The following is a 20872-nucleotide window of genomic DNA, read 5'->3' on the forward strand; positions in this document are numbered from 1 at the left end:
AGCATCCAAGATGTCGATGAAAGCCTGGATCTTAGTTTTGACCCAGGAAACTCTTAATCCCGGTGGCTCCGACCTCGTTCAGCGCCTCGAGGGCCCTCATAAGGATATCCAGCATCTCCGTAAAGATGACTGCATCATCTGTGAAATGAAGGTTGGAGATCCTGACATTTTCAAATGAGCTTGATCTCTGACATCCTCTCCAGAATCCAGTCAATACAAGTGCTGAAGTATAGGGGGGGGGGGGCAGGACACACCCATGACTTACTCCAGTGAAAGCTGGAAATAAGTTGGAGATGGAACCACCACACCTCACAACACTGTCAGTACCAGAGTATAGTTCAGAAATCACATTGAGCAGTTTTGGCGGCACCCCACGAAGACAAAGAATCTTCGAGGGCATCCTGATTCACTGAATCAAACACTGTGGAGATAAACATAGGCCGTGAGCAGCCCCTGCCGAAACGCTCATCTGCGTTCGGTGAGGACCCAAAGAGCAAGAATACGGTCATTCATTAACCTCTTTGGTGGAAAGCCCGACTGCTCTGGGCACTGGTGCTCAAGCAGATAGTGGTGAACCCTATCAATAATTATCCGAGCAAAGACCTTGCTCTGCACTGAAAGCAGCGTCACCACTCTGTAGCTGTTGCAGTCCTGATGATCACCCTTCCCTTTCCAGAGGGACAAGAAGGCATCTCTCCCAGTCAGTGGGGGTGATGCCTGTGTTCCTGAGGACAGCATTCAGCAACAACATGACATCTCCCAGTCAGCAACATGAGGACAGCATTTCCACCAGCCTTGAAGTTCAGTGTGGATGCCACAGATCGCAGGAGCTTTACCCCTTTTTTCAGTTGGTTCACTGCAGCTTGTTTCCACAAATGAAGGTTGTGGTTCACTGTTTATTGGACGGTCAGCAATAAGGATAGTTGCACCCCTGACATCCAACTCGACAGCTTGTGGTTTAGCCTGGTACGGTCTCTCAAAGTAACTGGCCAAGTGGGCCTTCACTTCGGCCTCTGTCAATAGCCCACCGCAATCTGCTCTAACTGCAGCACACCGAGGGACTGGCTTGGAAGAATGCAATGCACGAAGTCCTCTGTAAGCAGGACTTGAATCACTTGACCACAGGTGATGCTCTACCTTCTCACAGATTCTGCGCACACAGGCCTCGTTGCCCGCCCTCTGCACACGTATAGTTTTACGCATCAACTCCCTGAACAGCTTAGCTTTGCCATTAAGCCTGGCCCTGTGACTGGTCAATGGCATCCATTGTCCCTTGGGAGACAAAGTTCTTCACCTGATCGTGAGTTCCAAGACCTCCACCGGCATCATCAAGGATGGTAGTCTTGGAGGCACTCCACAACTCCTTCAGGATTCCCTGAGACATCCAGACCCCCTCCCCCCTCCCCCAGATCCCCATTCAGCTTGTTTCCAAACTCTTCAGCTACCTTCTCATCCTTGAGCTTGCCAACATCCAGTCTTGGCTGGGATGGTACCATTCTCCTGTATTTAAGCTGCAACTTTAGAGTTGCTACAACAAGCCTGTTGTTATTGAGGAACTGAGCACTCTGGTAGACCCTGCAGTTCTGATTCATCATCCAGCACTAATCAATGAGCACATCGTCAGTTTCCTTTGCTATACCACAATCTGGTCTCTCAACCTCTGAGAATGCTGCAATACCAATGTTCAAATACTGGAGATCAGATGATGAGCAGAGACGGATGATTATCCTCTCTTTGGGATGGGACATTCCAGGCACCCACCTGAAGGGACAGTCTCAGGTTAACCCGAGGAAACGGCCTTCTGGTCAGCGACATCTCAGCACCCCCACACCCCCCAACACGCACCACCGCAATCCAACCCAGGAAGGTTACCATGTGGTTTTCCTCCTATCGTTTGGGGGGGGGGGGTCTCAGGTTTTGTCCCAATCCCATCTGGTGAGCTGAGTGGATTTTCAGTTTTCTTTGTGTTTTGTGGAATGAAGTGTTTTACAGTGGCCAGAGTGCAAATCCTGCCCCCAATCTACTGGAAAGTGCAGGAGGACATCTGCAGACAGTTGGGCACCAGATATGGATGGCCTTTGGCTCACAAGGAGGTCCTCTGCCCTTTGACAGTTTTTGTTTTTAATCCTGCTGTGTCCATAATCCAAACGTGGGTGCACTCCCAGTCTTGAACATTCCCAATCTAACAGCATTGGAAGTTTTCATTTCCCACGAGCAAAAGAGGTATTGATTGTTTTGAAAGCAACCTTTGTGTACGAGCAATGTCACGAACCTGTATTATTTCTTTGTACACTCGACACTTGCACAAATGTAAAATTAGCAGCTAAAGGTAAGGAAATGTACTGAGATCCTTCCCTGCCTCTGGGCTTAAGGGATAATCTACCAGGTTCAAATTGAAGAATGCAAAATACAGATTGCTACTTGTTTCACTCAATTTGGTTAGTTGGTTTAAATGTTACTATATACTAGATGTCTTACCTCATGTAAGTAACCAAGTCAGATGGTCGATCACTCAATATGACACGCATCTGTATTCCACAATGTCAAACAGGCTCCTGGATAATTGCTCTCCTGCCACGCCTGAGTTATTTGAATAAATGCCCTAACACTTGCAACCTCAAGGTAGTGTTCTGGGCCCTGTTCTTTTTCTGGTTTTCATCAATAATCTCTCGCTCTCTGGAAAATCCTCTTTATCTCTTTGTTGATGACTCCACCCTCCGCCGTACCATCTGTCATCCCTCAGACCGGCATGCAGCAGCTTCTTCGCTCACTGCAGATCTGGGTAAAATCATAAACTGGTCCAATACGTGGAACATGTCTTTCAATCCGGACAAATCTCACACTCTAACGATGTCTCTCCGAAATGACCGTTTAGACCCCCCCCCCCGCCCCCACTCAACCACTTTCTCAACAATCTTATGGAAGAAGTCCTTTCTTTCAAGCTTCTGGGTCTCGCTATCTGCCATGACCTTTCCTGGGAAAGGCACATTTCAAACCTCGCCTCCAAAGCCAGTCACCGACTGGGAATCCTCCATTGTGCAAAGTCCTTCCTCGGCCCACCTGAGCTCCTGACCACTAACAAAGCTTTCGTCCGCAGCCTGATGGAGTACTGCTCTCCCCTCTGGGCTGGCGCTCCTGCCTCCCACCTTTCTCGGCTTCACGCTGTGGAAACCAAGGCATTTCGGATAATTGGCATCTCCCGCGATGAGGCTGCGTCTTTGGGCCTCTCACTCTCACTCTGTCACTGCAGGCTGGTCGGTGGTCTTTCTGTCTTCTACTGTTTCTTCTCCAGCCTCGCCCCCCCTGCTCTTTATGCGATTTATCCCCACCATATTTCCACAGGGTGCTCAAGGTCCGCCAACAACCCCCTTCTGATAAAACTACCAAAATCTAGAATCACTGGTCACCTTCACTCTTTCATTCCTCTTTTTTTCCCACCTTTGGCACAAACAAACAAACTAACAAATCATTCATACTTTCAAAATGCATGGGGTGGGGTGGGACAACCCCTCTTAAATCCCCTTTGAGCCATATTTAACCTCTGCCATCTAAGATGGACAGAGGTTACTGTTTTCACCCCTGTCTGTTTGTTTGTGAACAGTATTACGGAAAAGCTCCTCGACGGATTTCGATGAAACTTGGTGGGGGGATTAGGTATGGTCCAAGGATCATGCCATTAGATTTTGGACTTGGTCCAAAGTCCAATATGGCTGCTATGGCGGCCATTTTGAAAAAATATTTGAATTTTTATTTTCGCATTTCTACATCTTTTAAGTGATTTCCAACCAAAAACAAAAATTTGTTAGAGAAAAAAAAAAAACAATTTTGCAACTTTTTTTTTTCAAAAAAATTTCGATTTTATTTGAAAAATATTTGAATTTTTTTTGCATTTCTACATGTTTTAAGTGATTTCCAACCCCCCCCCCCAAAAATTGTTAGAGAAAAAACAATCATGGTGTCCTCACAATTTTGGGCCTCGCCCCTCCCCCCCAATTTTCTTTCCGTGCCCTCACACGGTCTCATGGCTGGGACGCGTGGCTCCCTTGGCAGGCACGACCCTCTGCCGATTCTCCGACGATGGCACCCCCGGGCACTACACTGCCTCCGAGCCTACCAGCTCCCTAAACACCGGGGAGGGCCCTCCCTGGCGACTCCCCTGAAACACTCACGTGGCAGGCTGGCGCCCCGGGCCCCTTCCCTGGGTGCATGTGCCCAATGCACTGCCCACGCGGCTAACGGCGCCCCGGGCCCCCGCCTCATACGGGCGCACCCATGCCCACTACGCTATCCTGGCCCCCCATGGGCCCTTGGCCTACTACGGCCGACTAGCCTGGTGCCTGGGGTACCCACTCAGCGATACTCACCTTTCGCAGCCACGCTCCCAGCCCGTCAACAGGGCTCCTGCACCCCTCCAAACAGGTTTCAAGCCTACACTCCCACCAACAGCAAAACGACTTCCATTTTTGTTAATTTGACTACCCCAGCTAACTCACTCGACACTGACCCTGGGGTCCCTTGGGCGGGAGTCACTCCCCCCCCCCCCCAATCACTCATCGCACCATGCATTCCACATTCGCTCCATTCACACAGACCCGCTGGCCTCACCCACTCACCAAGCACATGTTTCCACTTCACACTTCACAACTCACCGCTGAATCTCTGCCATCCTTCTAACTACATCCCCTAACTAACTCGTGCTCCCACGTCATCCCTTAAACTATAGCACGTTCTTTTTAACACTACTTAGCTAAGCTACGTTCCCTCTACACATCCACAGTCTGTCTTTGTCTCCAAATCCTTATTATTTCCCATTGCCATCCTAAATGTGCACTTACATCCCTCTAACTAATCCATTCCATGGGCCCCATGAGGACTTACCCCTGCCCCATGGAGCCGGTCTAACTATGCTAACCCTTCCCCCTAACTAGTGCCATCCTGTGCCCGGGCAGGGGGTCTTCCACCCCATGCCCGGGAATCCTGTTCACCCGAAAGCGAGGCTTGGTTTTTTTTTTTCTCTCTCGCGCAGCACCAGCGCGGCAACTCGCAACCTGCGCACTTTGCCCATGACGTCATGGCAGCTGTTCGCGTCCCTCGTCCTCTTGGACGGTACCATCCGGCAGGGATTCACCCTCCTGCCGGATTCCAACCACACACGCAGCCATGATGTCACCCTGCGCATAAAAAAAAAAAAAACACAAGCCCCACGCGAACACCATGTGCTCTGCCCGTTGGAGCTTAACACACATTCCCGCGTGGAGAAGCCATCCGGTCCAAATCCGTCTACCTGCCTAAACTTTGTCCGTTGTGGGATCGGCAACATTCACCGCCCTCGTTTCCGGACCGGGTTTCACTCCCGCAAGCGAGCACGTGGCGGACTCGTGCGTTGCACAGCACGGACCACGCGCTCGCTGCCGTGTAAACCCGGCGCGGTCCCCGAAACAGCTACGGCCGCTCCTCGGCTTGTGTCCCTCTGTCGCCATCGTCATCACCATTCCACGCACACACTCCTGCGTGTTACGACACTCACGCACCATTGCATCACATTCACACCGGGAGACGTGGCTGCATGCTCCCGCATGCCGACCATCATCTCCCTCACATACCACTCTCTCACACACACGGTCTCACTCACTCGTGCCATTTCCCTTGCACACGTGGTTCCATTCACACACGGCCATTCACCCGCACCCGTGGCCCCTTCCACACACAGTGGCCTTTCACACACGGCGTGCTGGGAAGCACGCTCTCCGGCACGCTTGCGACCACATCCCTCACACGCGGGGCTTCTGGCACACGCGGGGCTTCACCCATACACGCAGTCGCACTCACACACACGGGACAACACTCGTAACCACACACACCGGGACAACCACACTGGGGATTCGTGTCCACACAAGGGGTTCCGGGGCCTCTGTACCCCCCTAGCTCGGCGTGCACCCGTTCGTAGCACCCGTCCCCTCGAACTCGCTCGACACGACTGAACCCACCTGGTCGTCAGTCGTCTCAAGGGGGCATACTCCCTCCCCTCATTCCTGGAGGAGGCTATCCAACTGCTCGCACCGGGCCCCTAAACAGTCCGCCAGCTCCCCCTCATGGTCCTCCACGACCTCAATGTATGTGTGCTCGTCTTCAACCCCATCTTCATCATGTAGTCTCTCTACCGTTTTACCTCCCGTGTCTCTGCCAACTCAGTCACCTCTTCACCCATTACCTCCCTTGTCTCCACTATTATTTCTTTTATCTCCTGCGTCTCCCTTCGTGTCTGTTAATTCTATTTCCTTCGTCGTCACCTCGTGTCTCGTCTCATACATCGCAGTCACCCATTTTGTTTTTCCCTCTGTCACCGTCACTGTTGCTTTCTGTTACGAACCTCGCCCAACGCGTCTCCCAAATTATTTTCTCCTCACCCGCCTCCACCGCAGGCCTGACAGCCGTTGCGCTCCCCCTCAGCTCGTTCGTTCCAGCATGTGGCGTCGCTATTTTGAGCTCCCCTGTTATTGCCTTCATGCCCACCTGCAGGCTTTGGCCCATTTGCTGCATCTCACCCTGCCGGGTTCGCATATCGCTTACGAATGCCTGTGTGTGCGCATCCATTTTCGCATTCATGCCTTTTTATTTCATTTCATTTGTGTTTGTATCCATCTTGCTCATCAATGCCTCAAACATTTCCATCGTCCGATCCGTGGGCGAATTCGCACGTGGGGGGCGTTCGTCCGCCACCCCAGCCACTGCGCCCATTTCGAGCTCTGGGTTCAGTTGGGGGGGGAATTGTTCCTGCACAACCAACATTTCTTGCTCGGGGTCTCCATCCTGGGCCATGGATTCTAACAATTCTACATCCATTTCTACTACCCCCGGCTCCCGCTCGCCTTGAGACTCCATCTTATTTCTCGTAAGGGGTTAATTTTAATTGCTTGTAATTTGGAGGGAACGGGGGGGGGGGGGTCGCCTCGCACACCCCTGGTCCGTTCCCGTGAATTTAGCTGGCGACGAGAGGGTTTGTATCCCACTCCTGACACCAGTGTTGCAAATTCGCGCCCACCGGCGTGCGGATGGCCACATAACTCGGATCGTGGCACGTCGCCCACCGGACGGACAATTCAGTCGTGACCCTCCGGGAACTATCGCCCGGAGCCAGTCACGGGTGGGCCTTTCGAACTCACCACAATCGTGCCAATCGGCCACCCGCGTAGAATAGGGTTGTTCGCCAAACTCAACCTACCCAAGTACCCACGCGGATGGTAAACCGAGCGATCGTACCTCGCCGCAGGTCGACTCCGGACATGAGCCGCTTGGGCGGTCCGTTCCGTACTATCGGGATAACCGAGCGGTGTTATCGTCGACCTCGACGGTTCAGATTAATTACCGGGATCTTGCACCCGCTACGAACCCTTTACGTTGATGTGGATTTTTTAAACCCACCTTGTTGTGATCGTTGTCCTCCTGAAGGATTCTAACTGGCCGATTGTGGAATCCTATTTGACTTCAGACAGAGTTTAACGTTTGTCCGATTTGATTATAAAATCCTACAAAAAACCCTATCGACACTGATAAAACTGATGTCCACACAAGTCCTTCCTTGTGAAACAATTTATTTCCTAATTATACACCATACACTTCTCACCCTTGTACAATGAACTTAAAAATCCCCATTTGTTTGCAATATTATTTGGTTCTATTTCATTTATTCTTACTTTAGTTAACAGTTAGACCAACCCGATTCAATTCACTTCTACATTACATCAGAGTTTTATTCTAACTTGGTACTTGGTCAGTTCCAAGGAGTACGAGCCACTGAGAAACTATACTTCCTCACGTGCTCATACTCCAAACTTTTAGATTTCAAAGCACTTTATACTTCCATGAGAGAGAGGTTGGGGGATATTCACCCAGACTGTAGACGTGTCCTTTAGACGAAAAGCCACTTCGTACATTTTCTAAGCCAAGGTTCATTTATCAGCTCGGTCACTCTGCTCCAGAACAACACATTTCTTATCATTTAGGGCAAAAGTCTTTTGGCCAGAAATGACAGCCAAATCAACTTGCAGCATAAAAGTTACATTTCTGAAACTCCATTTGTTGCAATTTAAAATACATTAATATAAATTTTTCCCCCACACTCCCCCGTTCTTTTTTTTTTTAAGGAAAATTTGAATAATTTTTCTTACACATGATTACCATGTCCCATTCCTGAAGGAGAAAAGATTTCCATTATTCAAGTTCAATCAACAATGGCAGCGTGTGCTCATATCAGAAAATGAGTGAGTTTCCATTTAATTTATGGCCTGTTCATCAGCATGTGTCACACATTGGAAACATGCTACCCAAAGTCAGAAGATAAACAGGTCAGGGTGTGGATAGAGCGGAACCCAACGGGAAACACAATCGAAGCACTCCTTGAGCTGAGGAGAAGGTAGATGTGGGCAAGTACAAGTTTGGGCCGGACACTGGGTTGAAGGAGCGCAGTGTGGAATTCCAGGCCTGTCGTACATTGAAGCAACCACAGCAAGTTCACGATGTATTTGCAGAGCGGCAATCGAGAGTGTGGCTGAGAACATTCCTCCACGCAGGCACCACACAACGCCGACGTTAAGACTTTGCTCAACCTTCTCCTCAGTGGGTTTTTCTTTCTTTTCCCACATTGCTCCATCTTATCTCCTCAGGAAGGGGAGGCATAATCATGTGTTGAATGCTCAATCACCCAAATCTGGGTTCTCCCATCATCCAATCTTTGTGTGGAAACTTCATTTAGATGAAATCGTACATTGCTTCAAAGACTGCTTTCAACACTCCGAAACAAACAAAGCATCAATTGAACACCAATCAATAAACGTCATGGGCACATGTAGTTCTACAAGACTAACAAAGATTCTTATGGAAGCATTTAACTTGCATTATATGTCGTATCAATATTTTAATCCCTTTCCTTGTTATTTCCCAAAACAACATGCTAAAATATACAGAAATCCCAGTTGTACGTATACTCAAAACATCCATCTCATTTGCTATTTCCATCGACATTTTAAATCTCTGACATTCCTCCATCTGTCCACTTCTCTCTCACCAAAACAGCAAACATGCTTCCATTTTTCCAACTCGCATACACAAACCATCTATCACTTTCTCTGACCTTCTCAATTACGAATCCATTTTCCTTTATCAAAACAAAGAAATCATTTTAAACAGTTGTACAAAAATTGTCAAATCGCTTGTCAAATATCATTTAAATTGCAGCTCAAACACTCTGTCTACACATGCAGCTAGACCCTCCACAATCTTTATCCCAGTCTTAGAAAAGCATCTTAAACTTCAGACTAATAAACATCCAAACTCTCTTAAACAACTTTTGGTCAAAACAATAAAATATTTCCTTTTAAAATCCATAAATGAAAAATTAAATCTTCAGCATCTATCCAATTAAATCATGAATTTACCTTGACTGAATCGATCAAAGGGTTACACTGGGTTGTTTGCCATTGCCTTCCCAGCACAAGTTCAGGTAACCTCAACATTCGCAGACGAATAAAACAATATTTCAACGTCCATCCGAGGGAATCATCTATTATCTGTGAATTGCAGCAATGCCAACCCTCCCGATTTCATCGGGAGGCTTCCGAAAATTCACCCAAACTCCCGCCCTTACGATCACTATCCTTATCCTCCCGAAATTTTGATATTTTTGCACTGTTCACTAATCAGAATGTACTAGTATGAGAATTGAATGAAAAGCATCGTCTGCTACGTATAGCATGTGGTAACTCCATAACGTTCGCTGCTTCCAAATTGTACGTAAAAAATTGCAAATTCAAATGAGGAGCAGCGAAACATTGGGTCTGGATCTCGCTTATGCGATCATGCACTGAGATTTAGTGCATGCGGTATGTGTGCAATACAGTGCATGCGGTATGTGTGCAATACAGTGCATGCGGTATGTATGCACAGTGTATATGCATGCGGTATGTGTGCAATACAGTGCATGCGGTATGTATGCACAGTGTATATGCATGCGGTATGTGTGCAATACAGTGCATGCGGTATGTATGCACAGTGTATATGCATGCGGTATGTGTGCAATACAGTGCATGCGGTATGTATGCACAGTGTATATGCATGCGATACGCTCACTGTATGCAGCTGGGCCCCGTACCAGCCCGGCGGTCGCGACCACCGTGCGGTGTTTAATTTAACAGCCGCTAGAGTTCTACGAGTCGCGCTGCAGCTGTGGAACATCGACTTCGAAGTTACCGATGCTTCAAGCCCTCGATGTTGATTACGAAATGGCAGAAAGAAGCTTACGAAGACCAAGAAATGGTCTCAGAAGTACAAGACCGAATACATTCTCCAATACCCGTGTATTCGAAAGTCTGAAGAGGAATTCATCATGCGTATTGTACAGTATGCAGCGTTGATATTTCAGTTGAGCACGGAGGTCGCGATGATATTCGGAAGCACGTTGGAAGCAAACGGCACACAGACATTGCAAAGGAGAGATCTTCGAGCACGAGTACCGGTACACTTCTGAATTATTTCACCAAACAAGGGACAAGCGAGGAAGAGGATGTTACCCGAGCGGAACTTCTCTTTCGTGGATTTATTGTGGGACATAACTTGCCCATATCAGTCTCAGATCATGCTGGACCTCTATTTCAAAAGATGTTTCCAGATTCAAAAGTTGCTTCAAAGTATGGATGTGCAAGAACAAAAACTTGCAAGATGTGCAAGATGTGCAAGAACAAAAAAAAAAAAAAAAAAAAAAAAAAAAAAAAAAAACAAGAACAAAAAGCAAGAAAAAAAAAGAAAAGAAAAAAAAAAAAAGAACAAGAACAAAGAAGAAAAAAAGAACACTGGTCAACAATTTTTTACTTTCTGAATGTTGTCTAGATTTCTACAAGTGAATTAGGGTATTCGGGCACTGCTGAATCAGGAAATGGCATCCGTTTCTCTCCATCAGGTCAGGTTTTTGTGCTAAGTTGATTTGAAAAAATCAGATCTTGTGACAAAATCAATTACATTTTTGTGGCATTATCAGCTGATTTTTGTCAACACATATCATCCTAAACATGTTTTTAAGAAAAAAAAAAATGTTTTGCCAACAACATTTATTGATTACATGATAGAAACATCGATTACTGTCATCTGAATGGTGGGCATTGATAAAGGTAAGTACAAGTAAATTGCATGTTGCGTCACCACTGTTCAAACTTCAGGGCTTGAACTTCCGTTTCTTCGAACTCCTGGAATGTTCAGCGGCAGGGAGGTCTCTCTTCAGATTCCAACAGTAGTCAGCCATCATGACTGCGTCCCAGCGACCCTGATACCTGGTCTCCATCTCCTTCATGTCCTGATGGAATCTCTCCCCCTGCTCGTCACTCATTGAACCCAGGTTCTCAGGAAACCGGTTCATATGTGAAAATAGGTAGTGCATCTTGATGCTCATGTTGCAGCCCAGGTTTCTGAAAGCAGTCAGCATGTTGTTGACAAGTTCTGCGTAGTTTCTGGCCTTATTGTTGCCAAGAAAGTTCTTCACTACCAAAACAAATGTCTTCCACGCTTCCAGTTCCACTTCGTTCATTGAGTTTTGAACTCTGGATCTCTGATGAGCTGACGGATCTGAGAACCATCAAAGATGCCAACTTTCAACTTCTCCATGGTCAATCCTGGAAAAGCCTGGCACAAGTAAGTGAAGCAGTCACCATCTTTGTCCAGAGCCTTGGTGAACTGCTTGATAAAGCCGAGCTTGATGTGCAGCGGTGGGAAGAGTATTCTGTCTCTGTCCACCAGAGGGTCGTTGATGACGTTCCTTTCTTTGCATGGCACCAATTCCTCCCGCACAGGCCAGTCCTTCTTCGTGTAATGCTGAGCACGGTCCCTACTATCCCACATGCACAGAAAACATGGGTACTTGGTGAAGCCAGACTGTTGTCCCAACAAAAAGTTCACCATCTTCAGGTCAACACAAATAAACCACTTATGCTGATCATAACCAATTTTCTCCAGCACGTACTTCACCGCTTCATACTTCTCCTTCAGTGTAGTCGAGTGAGCGATGGGTACAGAGGCAAACTGGTTGCCGTTGTGTAGCAGAACACATTTCAGTGATCGCTTGCTGCTGTCAATGAACAGTCTCCAATCTTTGGGTTCGTACTGTGGCACTCCAAGCTTGAGCAGAAGCGCATGTCATAAATTGGCGCATGTAGGTATTGTACATTCTTCAGAGTTCGTTATTTCAAGAAATACAACTTTTTTGTATCACATTATTACAAAATCTGCCCCATTAACTTTAGTTTTGATCCACGAACTTTATGCTTTGCCTCACCAATTTTTGGAAGATTTTGAGGTTTTATGACTTCAAACTGATCCCTTTTCGACATAATCACCTAGAACTATCGTACCTGAATACTTCTTGTCATTAAAATAATTATTTCCAATTAAAACAATTATTTGACATGACATTTTACCCCACCAACTTCTTCTAAAATGCTCCACACATGCGTACATGTGAACAAAAATGTAAAAAACGACATGTGGCCATATCTCAAAAACTTGACCTGATTGAACAAAACTAATGTGAGTTTTGGATTCAGCGCATCAGATTCGTCCTAAATCAGCTTAAAAATGCAGACAACAAATTTGTTGTTGACCAGTGTAATTGGTGAGTTGTCAAATGTTACTGCTTCATCTATTGCCGATATTGCTAGACTAGCTCCATTTAGCCTAGCTACAGACGGTAGCAATGACAGTGGTGAGGCCCAGCTATATCCTGTCCTGATTTCGTACTATGACAACAGTGCTGGGATTGTGAAGCAAGGTTTGCTAAGTTTGCCCTGCGTGCAAACAAGATTCCACTGGAAAACATTTTCAAACTGCTTGATCATGAGTTCAGTGACAGGAAAATTCCGTGGGGAAATTGTGTTTCCTTTTGTGCTGATAATGCCTCTGTCATGGTGGGCAAGCACAAAGGAGTCGCTGCTTATATCCACAAACAAAATCCAGAGTGCTACATCATGGGATGCCCTCGCCATATGATGCACAATACGGCCAAGAAGGCGGCTCCAGGCCTTACCCATTGAATTAGATGACTTTTTCATCGATATTTACTACTACTTGGACAAAAGTAGTAAACGCGTCAAAGGAGTGAAAGCACTGCAAGAACTCTGTGATGCCCCGACACACAAGATTCTGAAGCATGTCGCAACAAGGTGGCTGTCCCTTGGTCAGTGCCTAGACAGGCTGATTGAACAGTGGGAGCCACTTCGCCTCTTCTTCAAAGAAGAAGTACGAAGAAAAATGCAACCAACTGTAGCCAAGACTCTAACAACGAGCAAGAAGGACGGCACTGTATCTACTGCCAGTACTGGCACTGCAGGATCAAGCACTAGTGGAGCAGCATTCACCACTACCACTGCAGTATCTGCTGCGAAGAAGACAGCAGGGACAGCACCAAAACCAATGCTGAGAGCAGGTAGCATCACCGGCCCTTCATCACGTTCATCTACAAAGCAGATCCCTTCAGAGTCGAGAAAGACTGTGATAGTCCCATCTGCAGGCAAAGAAGGACCCAAGTTAAGTTCTGCTTTTGCCAAATCACTTGATAGAAGCTCAGCAAAACCTTCGAATCAGAGGTCTTCTTCCTTGGCTGCACCTACCTCAAGCTCTCTCCTCAAACGTAAAATTGGATCTGGTACTACGAGTCTGACCTCTTCTGCTGGCAGTAAACGCAAGTGTGATCGCCCTGCGGCTAAGTGTACTACGAGTTCTACAACTAAAAGCGCATCTTCCTCAAACACTGTGCAGGAATCTAGAAAAACCCTTGTCATCGGGCTGTTCTTCACTCCCCCAACAAACCACTATAGTTTCTTCCTTCGATATTCTAACAAGCTTTTTGAGAAGGGGAATCTTCTGCTCCAAAGAGAGACGAACCCTGTATTCATCTCCTGCACGGAGGAATTGAATGGTCTTCTGAAAGATATCTTCGTACGGTTTTTGAAACCATCGGTGTCATCGGTTGCTCTGGTAAATGTACCCTTCTCTGACAGAAATCATCAGAAGAATGATGAGGACCTCATGATTGGGAACGATGCCAAACTGTATATAAGGGAACAAAGGAGTCTCAAGAAATCCACCTTCACTCTGAGTGAGTCAGACATCAAAGTTTCTTCAGTGCAGTTCGCTCATATTATGTGAAAGCCTGCAATTATATCTTCAAAAACCTGGCCGCTAGATGATGAATTAGCCAAGCATGCTCAGGTGCTGGATGTTAAGCTACACCAAGAAGTGGGGTTTGACTGTGTGGAGTTTTTCATCAAGAAATTCCCCTGTCTGTTCAGTGGCGGTGATAGTGACATAGACAGTCTTGAGAGTGAATTCGCTCACTACCAGGCAGACGCCTCCATAGCTACAATTGCTACTGAGACAGTGAGAGTGGATGAGCAGTGGCATCGGATTTCACAGCTCACAGATCCCTGCACTGGTGCCAAGAAGTATCCTAATTTGAGCAAAGTGATGAAGGGAATCTTGGTCATTCCTCATTCGAACGCATCATGTGAGCGGGCACTCAGTCTTGTACGGAAGAATCATACTGAATTTCGTCCCAATTTGAGTGTCAAAACCCTGGAAGCTCTCTTAATTGAAAAACTAGCTCATAACACCCCTTGCTACCAGAGAGAATACAGCAAAGACATAATCAGAAGGGCTAAAAGAGCCACACAGCTGTCACTCAGCAAAGCTGCCATGGAAAAAGCAAGCAGCAGTAGTACCAGCCAGTAAGGTAAGAAAAATATTGCTTCTTTTGTGCTTTTTGTTAATCTTTGATTGTCCTCTAACTTACTAATATTAACATACATGTAACATTAAAAAGTGCACAATTTTCCCCTTTTTTTGTTCAAAAAGTGGGAATTCTTAACATGTTAAATGCTCCAAAATAGGGCTCAGAGGGCACGAGAGAGCGTCTGGAACCCCAGAGCTTCCAGGGCCCTAAGGCGGGCCCTGGACCCCGCCGCAAGGGTCGAGCACTCCGCGCTCGAGATGTGCGCTTTGCGCACATTATTTGGTGTCGGTTGAAAATCCTCCCTAATTCTGATTTCCAAAAGTTGGCATCTCTGGAATTGCCCCACGTGCTAAACATCATCAAATCATTAAAATCATTCCACATCACGTTTCTACATTTAAATCACATACAGTATATCCACATTCACAATTGTTATTTCACAATTTATTCAAAATCCCGATGGTTGTAAAATAAAACTTCACTTTTCCTAAATGGACTTCACTTTAAACAGATTCAGTCGAGAGGGTTCGCCACAAACACCAAGGAACGAGGAACAGGAAGTTCTCTCCACATCCGGTGGGAAGAAAAAGGAAAAAACTCTGACAGGCAAAACCCACAGTTTGCATTACTCTGTCATGGCTTCAACACATACACTAAACAGCATTGCATCTCATAGACTCGCGTGTGATCACGTGACAAATACCAATCACATTTCTATCTCATCCTCTTGAATCTGCATATGAATCGAATTTCACACTTAAAGCAAAGGCTCGAACAAAGACTCAGTGTAAAGATATGCCACCCCCCACAGATCGAGTGGAGGCGGTCTCACACAGTGTAGGTTGCGACCTTCGCGTGGAAATACAGCGCCAAGAATGTATAGAACAAAAAGTAACTCTTATAACTCTTACCAACAGGTAACTGATAATATTTATCTATTTTAACTCTATCTCGGCGTCTCAGCCGTGTCCTCGGCCTCTCTCTCACAGCCAGTCCGTATCAATGCAAACATGTGGCATGTCGCTTCATCATGCCCATATAATTACGCATCTGGCTCCTCAACGAGCCTCTTCTTGTCATCTGACTCCTCTTCTTCTCCAGCACTTTTCTAAAACAACTACAGTACTTATTATTTACTTTAAAACGGACCCCCTCCGCCGGATCCTCTTCTTTCTCTCAATAAAATTATCTGACAATGAACTTTTCTTTGTTTGAAATGCGTTACCTGCTGAGAGCGCTCTCCCTTACCTTCGCTCAAGCACTTGTCGTTCCTCCAGGCACTGCCTCCGGCAGATTAAGCACCTCCGGTCACGAGCACCGCACCAACGTTGGTTCGAATCCAAGTCTCGGCGCCAACTGATGTGGATTTTTTAAACCCACCTTGTTGTGATCGTTGTCTTCCTGAAGGATTCTAACTGGCCGATTGTGGAATCCTATTTGACTTCAGACAGAGTTTAACGTTTGTCCGATTTGATTATAAAATCCTACAAAAAACCCTATCGACACTGATAAAACTGATGTCCACACAAGTCCTTCCTTGTGAAACAATTTATTTCCTAATTATACACCATACACTTCTCACCCTTGTACAATGAACTTAAAAAAAATCCCCCTTTGTTTGCAATATTATTTGGTTCTATTTCATTTATTCTTACTTTAGTTAACAGTTAGACCAACCCGATTCAATTCTCTTCTACATTACATCAGAGAGTTTTATTCTAACTTGGTACTTGGTCAGTTCCAAGGAGTACGAGCCACTGAGAAACTATACTTCCTCACGTGCTCGTACTCCAAACTTTTAGATTTCAAAGCATTTTATACTTCCATGAGAGAGAGGTTGGGGGATATTCACCCAGACTGTAGACATGTCCTTTAGACGAAAAGCCACTTCGTACATTTTCTAAGCAAAGGTTCATTTATCAGCTCGGTCACTCTGCTCCAGAACAACACATTTCTTATCATTTAGGGCAAAAGTCTTTTGGCCAGAAATGACAGCCAAATCAACTTGCAGCATAAAAGTTACATTTCTGAAACTCCATTTGTTGCAATTTAAAATACATTAATATAAAATTTTCCCCCACAAACGGGGGAGTGTGGGGGAAAAATTTATATTGATGTATTCTAAATTGCAACAAATGGAGTTTCAGAAATGTAACTTTTATGCTGCAAGTTGATTTGGCTGTCATTTCTGGCCAAAAGACTTTTGCCCTAAATGATAAGAAATGTGTTGTTCTGGAGCAGAGTGACCGAGCTGATAAATGAACCTTTGCTTAGAAAATGTACGAAGTGGCTTTTCGTCTAAAGGACACGTCTTCAGTCTGGTGAATATCCCCCAACCTCTTTCTCATGGAAGTATAAAATGCTTTGAAATCTAAAAGTTTGGAGTACGAGCACGTGAGGAAGTATAGTTTCTCAGTGGCTCGTACTCCTTGGAACTGACCAAGTACCAAGTTAGAATAAAACTCTCTGATGTAATGTAGAAGTGAATTGAATCGGGTTGGTCTAACTGTTAACTAAAGTAAGAATAAATGAAATAGAACCAAATAATATTGCAATCAAATGGGGATTCTTAAGTTCATTGTACAAGGGTGAGAAGTGTATGGTGTATAATTAGGAAATAAATTGTTTCACAAGGAAGGACTTGTGTGGACATCATTTTTATCAGTGTCGATAGGATTTTTGTTGGATTTTATAATCAAATCAGACAAACGTTAAACTCTGTCTGAAGTCAAATAGGATTCCACAATCGGCCAGTTAGAATCCTTCAGGAGGACAACGATCACAACAAGGTGGGTTTAAAAAATCCACATCAACGTGAAGCAGGATGGAGAGTCAATGGAGAAAAGACGAAGCGAAACGGAAAAACAGTTCACACAATGCACATTTATTTCCCGGCACACAGAAAGCACGTATATACAGCCATACAGTCAAAATGCACATGAAGCAACCAAAACAATAAAAGCAACAACGACGCAGAGTTAATACCGACTACGCGCACACATGGCAACACTTATACAGCTTTACTTCGCCGACGGCGCCAACACACATTTACACAAAAGCAAAGGAAAGAAACCACCCTCATAGACAAGGAGGCAGACAGGCCTGTAAGCCAAATGTGCGCAGGACCTAGAGGAGCGGCCAGGTCCGCAATACCGGGGGGGGGGGGGTCCTACCCGCGTCCTCGTGACGCATTGGCGGGTGAGCCGCAAATGTGGCTGCGCGGTTGTGCCCCGACTCCGTGCTCCTTGGCGGGTTTCTTTGGCACCACGTGTGGGGGGGGGGGGGGTGGAACGGGGCCCCCTTTTGCACTATCTCAGCGCGGGGGGGGAAGGGACATTATTGATGCCCTGGGGGAGGGGAGTGGCTGGCTGGCTTGGGTCCCGCGACGAGACGAGCGATCCCACACCGCAACCTCGTCGCCGACCGCCGTCCTTCTTGCCTCGGACCCGAGCTCCCTTGCCTGCAGTTCCACCGCGCGCACTCGCCTCAACTTCACCAACGCAACGCGTCCCCAACAGCCACTTCTCGACGACCCTCTCCAGGCAACTCCAGAACTCAACTCTTCCTGCAACTCTTCTTAGTTCCGCACTCTCCTCACCCGACCGACCCAACTTTGACACTCTTTTCACCTTGCACTCGCCTTTTTTATAGGCGGGCAGGAGAAGCCAATATGCAAATATTCGGATCACATTGACCTCGGGGGCGGAGCCACGCTCGCCCATTGGTCGGAGGAAACGGGGGCGTGAACCCTCCCCTGATCCTAGAATTTGCATATATCGACTTCACACACACGCGCCTGGAGGCGGGGCCAAGCCGCCCCGCGCTCGCTAATTGGACGGAGGAGAAGTGGGCGTGTAGCGTTTTTGATCCGAGTTTTCCCCTCGGTAAGGCCGCCATTTGCGCTCGCGGCTCGGTGCGTTCGGCACCAATCGCTGAACGGGCCCGAGACAGCCCGACGTTCAGTGTTCACAGGTGGTGCGGGAATGGCCGTAGAAGGAGAGAGGTGAAGGTGGTGGAGGGTTTTCGGTGGTGGTTTGATGGTTATGGTGCCGTTTGGGAATGGCGGTGATGCGATGATGTGGGAGCGTAGATGGTGGCGGTGGCGTGGTTGTTGTGTGATGGCGGTTGAGACGTGGTTGGTTCAAAATAAAGATAGAACAGAAAAAATGGCCAACTCAAAGCGTCGCAGCCCGGATGAATCACATAAAAATCCCTCTTTACAACGGGTTTGGGCTAACTACACATGTACCTATGAAGATATCTCACCTGAGGGTCCTGAATGGTGGTTTGCGAATTTCCACAGCCGTAACGATCTTAAAAAATAGTCTAAAACGCTTTCTCCACTATCAAAGTTATGCTAACAAGTTTCTCGTTCTCCAGTGCTTCCCTGACCCCCGATAATTATCTAGTTTCTCACTTGTTTCCTTGTTATTCTTTGATAAATTTCTGTTTAAAAACAGACCTACACATCCTAACGCTCACCATGATCAAGAGCAAGTCACTCAGACCCGCTTGGACACTGTTTTTTTATTTATTTATTTTAATGCTGTGGCCAAACTTTGGTACATCACCGGTGATGAAGTTTCGTGAATATTGTGTGTGTGGTTTTGGAGAAGAGAGCAAATATCTATTTTGATGCTGTCAATACACCTTCATTCGGCATCAGACATGAAGCTTGTGGCTAAGTTTCATCAAAATCGTGTTTGGTTCAAGTGATGATGACTGAAGTGTTTACTCGCACACTCCCCTACGGACACTGCTCGATCACATAAGCTCGCTGGACTAAAGTCCAGATGAGCTAAAAATTCCTTTCAAATGTATTTTACAGCTGGAATTATGAAATGTATGTGGCCTTTTATTTCATATGTATGGAAAAAAAATTGGACCGCCCTTCTCCCGTTGTAATGAGATCACATATCACATCCCTCTTTCTGCTTTGGCTTGACTATAAGCTTGGTCTATGAAAGCGTCTGAATTGAAAGAGATTTCAGCAGAAGTGTAAAATATATCCCATTGTTAAGTTCTTCCCTTGTCTTGTCTTTTCCTCAAATCTTGTCATCCCACCCACCACAGACAGGATGTTGGTTTCTTGCCTTCATGTCTCTCCAGCTGTCCAAGTTTGAACATGTTCTTTCATAATGTATTTTACACCTGTTTTTATTTTTTTTTTAAATTTAATAAATATATAATGCAAACCTGAAATAATCCTTTCCAAACTCAACTAATTTTGTTCTGGAAATTTCTTACAAGTTTTTTTGTTGGGAAATGAGAGGTTTTTCTGTCTGCATTTCCTTAGGGCTGATGGGGATATGCAAGAAACCTCAAATGAAATAGACATACAACTGGGAAGTTCTGTGAAGGATGTGCCCCACGGTGATGAGGTGTCTCCCACAACTCAAAGGCGCAGTATGAGATGCAACATGCAGGCATATCGCACTATTCTTGCACACATTTGTAGGGTGGGGGTGGGATTTTACAGGATGCCTGGGGAGGATGGGCAGTTACAAGGTGCAGAACTTGAGAAACCATCCACTCTTATCCTTGAGATTCCCATAATGCAATTTGTTATTGTAGAAAATTCCCTTTTACTTGATTTGCAAACTCACCATGCTTGGACTAATGTCTCCCACCCCCACTTTTGATTGTGCTTTTTGAAGTAGATCTCGGAACATTCTATGAAGCTCTCCTTGGTATGACCAGCACGATGGAATTTTATTTTTGTTGTGATTGTACCTACCAGGTATTCCTTGCCTTGGCCTGCTGCTGACGGTCATCTCTGCGCTCTCATTTTCCCTCTCCTCCCTCACCGTCGCCCTACTACAGAACCTGCATCCAATCCAAATTGGCTTCTACCGATGCATTTTCCAGGCTTTGGTGATACTGCCTCTACTCATATTCTACCGGTATTATTAATTACATCCACATATGCACAAGGAGCTTCACAGATTTAGGCCATTTGGCCCATCAAGCCTGTTACATTAATTTAGTGTTGATGTAACAGTTTGTCAACTTTAATTCCCTTTGGGGGGGAAAGGGGCAGGCACATACATAACCCCAGGGTATTGCATGGTTTATAACAGACAGCAAATTCACCTTTTGAGGAGA

At 46.2% G+C, this 20872-nt stretch overlaps 1 protein-coding gene across 6 annotated transcripts in view; it reads left to right on the plus strand.

Moving 5' to 3' along the window:
- Positions 1-20872, plus strand: part of SLC35G1 (solute carrier family 35 member G1) — an 88039-nt gene that overhangs the window by 45038 nt on the left and 22129 nt on the right. For 3 of the 6 annotated variants that reach the window (XM_085877099.1, XM_085877085.1, XM_085877105.1), the window contains exons 2-3: positions 20064-20173; positions 20508-20670. In XM_085877099.1, coding sequence (XP_085733225.1) covers positions 20077-20173; positions 20508-20670 — 260 coding nt within the window. In that variant the 5' untranslated portion in view covers positions 20064-20076. Of the gene's footprint in view, positions 1-19888; positions 19908-20063; positions 20174-20427; positions 20458-20507; positions 20671-20872 lie in introns of those variants that run through there. The other 3 variants (XM_085877089.1, XM_085877116.1, XM_085877125.1) reach the window with 3 other exon arrangements.

The sequence above is a fragment of the Eptatretus burgeri genome, chromosome 1 (genome assembly GCF_056783735.1).
Source record: "Eptatretus burgeri isolate ZD-2024b chromosome 1, Ebu_testis_v1, whole genome shotgun sequence".
NCBI classification, from domain to species: Eukaryota; Metazoa; Chordata; class Myxini; order Myxiniformes; family Myxinidae; genus Eptatretus; species Eptatretus burgeri.